The sequence below is a fragment of the Lactuca virosa genome, chromosome 7 (assembly GCF_052849685.1).
Source record: "Lactuca virosa cultivar CGN04683 chromosome 7, Lactuca_virosa_CGN04683_v6, whole genome shotgun sequence".
Taxonomy (NCBI): Eukaryota; Viridiplantae; Streptophyta; class Magnoliopsida; order Asterales; family Asteraceae; genus Lactuca; species Lactuca virosa.
In genome coordinates, this window is record NC_136432.1 from 162,734,312 (window position 1) to 162,739,761 (window position 5,450).

General features: G+C 37.4%; 1 protein-coding gene across 1 annotated transcript; it reads left to right on the forward strand.

Moving 5' to 3' along the window:
* Positions 1-2,450: 2,450 nt before the first annotated feature.
* LOC145127274 (uncharacterized) lies at positions 2,451-5,040 on the forward strand. The gene is made up of 4 exons (XM_079062498.1): positions 2,451-2,475; positions 2,635-3,166; positions 4,335-4,513; positions 4,754-5,040. The coding sequence occupies exons 1-4, from the start codon at positions 2,451-2,453 to the stop codon at positions 5,038-5,040; spliced, it is 1,023 nt and encodes a 340-aa protein (XP_078918624.1).
* The last annotated feature ends 410 nt before the right edge of the window (positions 5,041-5,450 follow it).

Here is a 5,450-nt window from a genome sequence, read left to right on the forward strand (position 1 = left end):
CCGAGTTCATCCTTGAACTCGTCGAGTTCATCATTATCGTATGAATATCTAGGCCATGACTCGCCGAGTTGTATGAAAAACTCGTCGAGTTCATCTTCATAACTAAGAAGATTGTCTTGGACTCGCCGAGTTCCTCTTCGAACTCGTCGAGTACTATGATCTTCATGTCCATTACGGACCCAGTCTGGCTGAATCCTTCACTACTCCACTCACTGATCCGAATCATAACAGAAGGGTTTGGGTTTACGACCCGACTTGCCAAGTCCATGAACGGACTCGTCGAGTCCACCTTGTGACATCTCTATTCGGTCGATTACAGTCCATTCCAACACTTCCAACTCATAGATCTGGACTCCTAATGCTAGCATTGCACGTAAAGTTGCTAACTTTACGTGCATGCAAGGTGCTATGAGGCTAGAACACTTAATCCAAGGTACAATGAAGGCCTAGGTCATGAAATGGGACCTTAACTGGATAAAGCCGACAACTTTGAGCTTCTAAAGCTTAAGAGTGTCCAGATTTTTTGTCCAATCCATCCTCAAAGGCTTAATACTCGGATTCTACTTGGAAATGATCCAATTGTGACAAAAAGGCAAGCTAGAAAGGGGATCCATCAATTCCTAACAGTTTCCAAGTTGATATGGAGGCTGGATCTACTCTTCCTTCCTTGCTCCTTTCCCTCCAAGCTTCCAAGATGCACTCTAAAGGCCCTTAATCTTCTCAAAAGCTCAAACAATGGAGTTGGGTGGCTAGGGTTTTGGGGTCTGGACGAGAGAGGCTGTAAATGAACCCTAGGGAAAAGTATAAGATGCTTAAATAGGGTACCAAGTCCCGGAATTAGGGTTTCCAAACCCAGACCAGACTCGCCGAGTCCACTCGCCAACTCGTCGAGTCGGTCACTTAATCTTTGACACGGAACCCGTTCCGACTCGTCGAGTTCTTCCTTGGAGTCGACGAGTTGACCCCCTTTTGACTTAGGGTTTTCCTTCCTTTCTTGGCCTTTCTGATACTGGGTGTTACATTTTTTGTTTTTTTAACCGTTTTACCCCTGGAGACCAATTCATGGATCTTTGCTCTGTTTTGGTCAGTTCATACAAAATAACATGATTTCAGATTTATTAATGAAGTTATAAAAGAACTGCAAATCAGATGAGACTTTCTTTGACATTCAGAAAATCACACTTAATATTTTGTATTTTGTAAATGTCACTCACTTGAGATGTCTATAAGTGTCATGTTCTAATTCCTACCCTTTTTTTGTCAACTAGAGGGAGAGTTGACTTTTGATTTGAGAGACTTGAAATATTTTCTAACTTGTGTTTTTCCAGTGTTTTCTCACATAACCATTTTTCTGGAGTTTTCCAGTGTTCTCTCACATAACCATTTTCTAACTTGAAATCTTACAGATCCTGACCATAACTTGGAATGACTTTAAACATATCCCCAAGATACCCCTGAGTCACTTTTTCCTTTGTCATATACTCCACCACAACTACAGACCTACCATGGCCTTATTGTCTTATTCTTCATACTTGTGTTGGTTTTTGGCTTTGAATCTAATTCACTCACATTTTAGATTTCCATTGTGTCATTAGATTTGGCTTGTGTTTTAGGTTTTCTTTTCCGGTTTTTACTTGTTGTAGTTGTCCCTTTGGGTTGTTCCCCTTCCAAACTCACTTCAATAGTGGGCTTCCTATTTGGGGTAACCTCTGAAGCAGAAGCCAAGTCGTCATTTTTGGATGACTTTGACTTCTTTGACCGATAAACTTCTATAGAACTTGCTTGTGGTTGTGGAGCTGGTTCCTCATAAGCAACAACAGACTTCTCTTGACGTTTCTTGACTTTATGGGTCGGATTCCTTTTCACTTTTGTTTTAGGCAACTGGCTTTCATTGTCAACAAGATTCACTTCTATATTGCCATCTTCAACAGGTGAATATTTCACAGCAAATATATCATCTTTTTTATCAGCTTTTATAGATTTAGCATATGTTATTCCTCCAACTTCTAGAGGTTTCTTGTGAGTCAATCTATTAGTTTGTTTCTAATGTTTATTGAATGAAAGGAAAGACGTGCTTTTCCTTCGTCCTTCTCCATCACAAGCATCATTTTTAGGTATTACTGCTATTGGCACAAAGCAACATTCCTAATCCTCATTTCATGTTTCCTCATTGTTTTTCATTTTGGTTTTCGGGTTTCTAGTATTTGATTATTTTTTTGATTCTGATCTAATCATATGAGACTTTCTTTGACTTTTTTCTTTCTCCAATCAACTTTTTGGCGAGTGTGAGCATGACACTAATTGAATCAATTATATGTTTAGCCAAAATAAATCAATTAAACTCATATAATTTTACTTTATTCCCCAATTTAACTCATTTATACTTGGTTGTAGCTAGTCATTATCTAAGTTCTGAATAGTAGTTATATATTTGGTTGTAGCTAGTCATTATGTCAACACGTAGTGACAGAGAATGTATGTACAAAAGGTTAGATTATGGGTATCTTAGCACAACATATCATGCATCAGTCAAAGGATTTCTAGATGTTGCTTTTTCTAAGGAAGTAACCGTTGATGAGGATTAAATTAGATGTCTTTGTTCTAAATGCAAGAACAAGTCTTATAAAATAACAGGTGATGTAGAGCTTCACTTGTTACAAAATGGTTTCACTCTTAATTACACAACTTGGTGGGCACATGGTGAAAGAAATACGATATTTCAGCATGAGGGAGAATCTTCTAATCTGATTCAGGATCCGATGGAAGATGATGATGATGATGTTAATGGATGTACACGTATGTTGACAGATGTAATGGAAGAACCCCCGAATCCAACCGCCAACGGGTTCTATGATATGTTAGAAGACGCTGATGAACCTTTGTGGGATGGATGTGAAAATTATTCGAAATTACAAGCTGCAACAGAGTTGTTGCATTGGAAGTCGGAATACAATATATCTGAGGCTGCTTATGATCACATACTTCCAATAATTAAGCGGATACTAGCCAAAGCTGAGAAAATGGTTGAGAAATTCTATGAGACGAAGAAGCTTCTAAAAAGAATTAGACTCCCAGAAAAAAAGATTCATGCTTGCAAAGACCATTGCATGATATTCTATGGGGAAGATTCTAATTTGACTATGTGTCGATTGTGTGATCATGATCGGTACAAGAGTGGCACACTGAGTAGGAATGGCAACGGGGCGGGTTCGGGGCGGGGCATGGTTTCCCAAACCCGCCCCGATATTTTTCGGGTATCTTATCGGGGCGCCCCATCCGTTTTTGGGTTTTCCCGTCGGGTTTCGGTTATCTTATCGGGTTTATAACAATTCATAATGAAATCTTTATTCCGTTTTTGGGTACCCCGATGTCTTATAAAAAATACATGTTCTAGCCTCCCTTTTAAATTAAAAATATGATGCATCACTTTAATAAAATAAACTGGACGTTATATTAAAAATTATTTGATTCAAGTTTAGTGTAATACATCAAAACATAAAAAATGATCATTCACACTAGATTGTTAATAACTAAAAAGATTATTTGATTTAAGTTTACTATAATACGTCAAAACATAAAAAATGATCATTCACACCAGATGTTTTATAACTAAAAAGATTGTCCACAGTAAGTATTTTATCTTTGAATGCGTGCAATTAACATCAAAAGGATTCAAAGATATATATATATATATATATATATATATATATATATATATATATACATATATATATATATATATATATATATATATATATATATATATATATATATATATATATATATATATATAATCGGGGTGGGGCGGGTCGGGGCGAGGATAACCCACTCCCTGCCCCGAACCCGATAAAAACCTGATAACGACCCGTTACCTGACCCGAAATGATCGGTTTTCGGGTTTCCCCGTTGGGTTCGGGCTTTTTTGCCATCCCTAAGACTGAGTCTAGTTCCTTATTTGGTTATGAGGTACTTGCCAGTTGCTCCTAGACTCTAAAGGTTGTATTTGATAAAAAAGACGGCATAGCAAATGACATGGAACTATGAAGATCAGACATAACCAGGTTTGATGGTTCATCCAAGTGATGGTGAGGCTTGGAAGTATTTCGGCTCGATGCATCCAAAATTTCCATGTGAACCATGGAATGTTCGCCTTGGGTTATGCACCGATGGGTTCAGTCCAAATAACTCAAATACAAGCTCGTTTCATGTTGGCCTATTTTCCTTACAATTTATAACTTGCCTCCTTGGATGTGCTTAATTGAACCATATGTTCAATTAAGCATAGTTATTCATGGAAAAAAGAGCCCAGGTCGAAATTTAGATGTGTTTCTCAGGCTGCTAGTTGACGAATTAAAGATGATATATACAGACGATGTTGTCACTTATGATGCTTCGAGTAAATGCAATTTCACAATGAAAGCTCTACTTCTGTGGACAGTTAGTATCTTTCCTGCTTATGCGATCTTATCGGGATTAAGCACAGATGGCAAGTTAGCATGTCCATATTGTATGGGTGAGTTAGGATCGTTTCGGTTACACCATGGTAGTAAACCATGTTGGTTTGACTACCATCGAAAATTTTTACCTGAACAACACACATATAGGGGTGACAAAACAAGATTTCTGGCTAATAAGGTTAAGCGATCTTGCCCCCCACCAATATTAACCGGTGATCAAATTTAGGAGAAAGTATGACACTTTCCAACTATTTATGAAGGCAAACCTTTTAGAGCTTAGAATGGAAAATTTCCAGGTTTCGAGTTTACTCATAATTGGGTTAAGAGGAACATCTTTTGGGAGCTACCATATTGGCAGAAGTTGTTAATACGACACAACCTTGATCCCATGCACATTGCGACAAATGTGTTTGAAAATATTTTCAACATCGTGATGGACACTTCAAAAAGCAAAGACAATATGAATGCAAGAAAAGATATAGAAATGTATAGCAATCGATTGCGATGGAATACCTGGACAAAAGGAAACAAGGATGTGAAAAAAAAGAGAATCGTTTGCTTTGAGCAAAGAACAAATAACTAAAATATGCCAATGGTTGATTAAACTTAAATTCTCGGACGGATACGCCTCAAACTTGAAAGGGGGGGGGGCATTAATGTAGATGATAATAGCTTTTACAAATTCAATAGTCATGAGTACCATGTATTTCTTCAAAGATTGTTGCCAATTTCTCTAAGAAGTATGGTTCCTAATTCAACATGGGATGCAATTACAAAGTTGTGTACATTCTTTCGTGTGATATATTCAAGGGTGTTACGCGTAAATGACTTACAATGCTTGCAAACTGCTATTGTTGAAACCATTTGAAAGTTGGAAAAGATATTTCCACCTGGATATTTCCACTTAGCTTGAGAAGCTATGCTTGGTGGTTCAGTTCAATATAGGTGGATGTATCTTTATAAATTGTATATTTTTTACCATACAAAAGATTT

Coding starts and splice junctions, on each gene's coding strand:
- LOC145127274 (XM_079062498.1), top strand. CDS start 2,451: ATGTCAACACGTAGTGACAGAGAAT. Junction 2,476..2,634: donor AACACGTAGTGACAGAGAAT/GTATGTACAAAA, acceptor ATAAAATAACAG/GTGATGTAGAGCTTCACTTG. Junction 3,167..4,334: donor CGATTGTGTGATCATGATCG/GTACAAGAGTGG, acceptor TGTGTTTCTCAG/GCTGCTAGTTGACGAATTAA.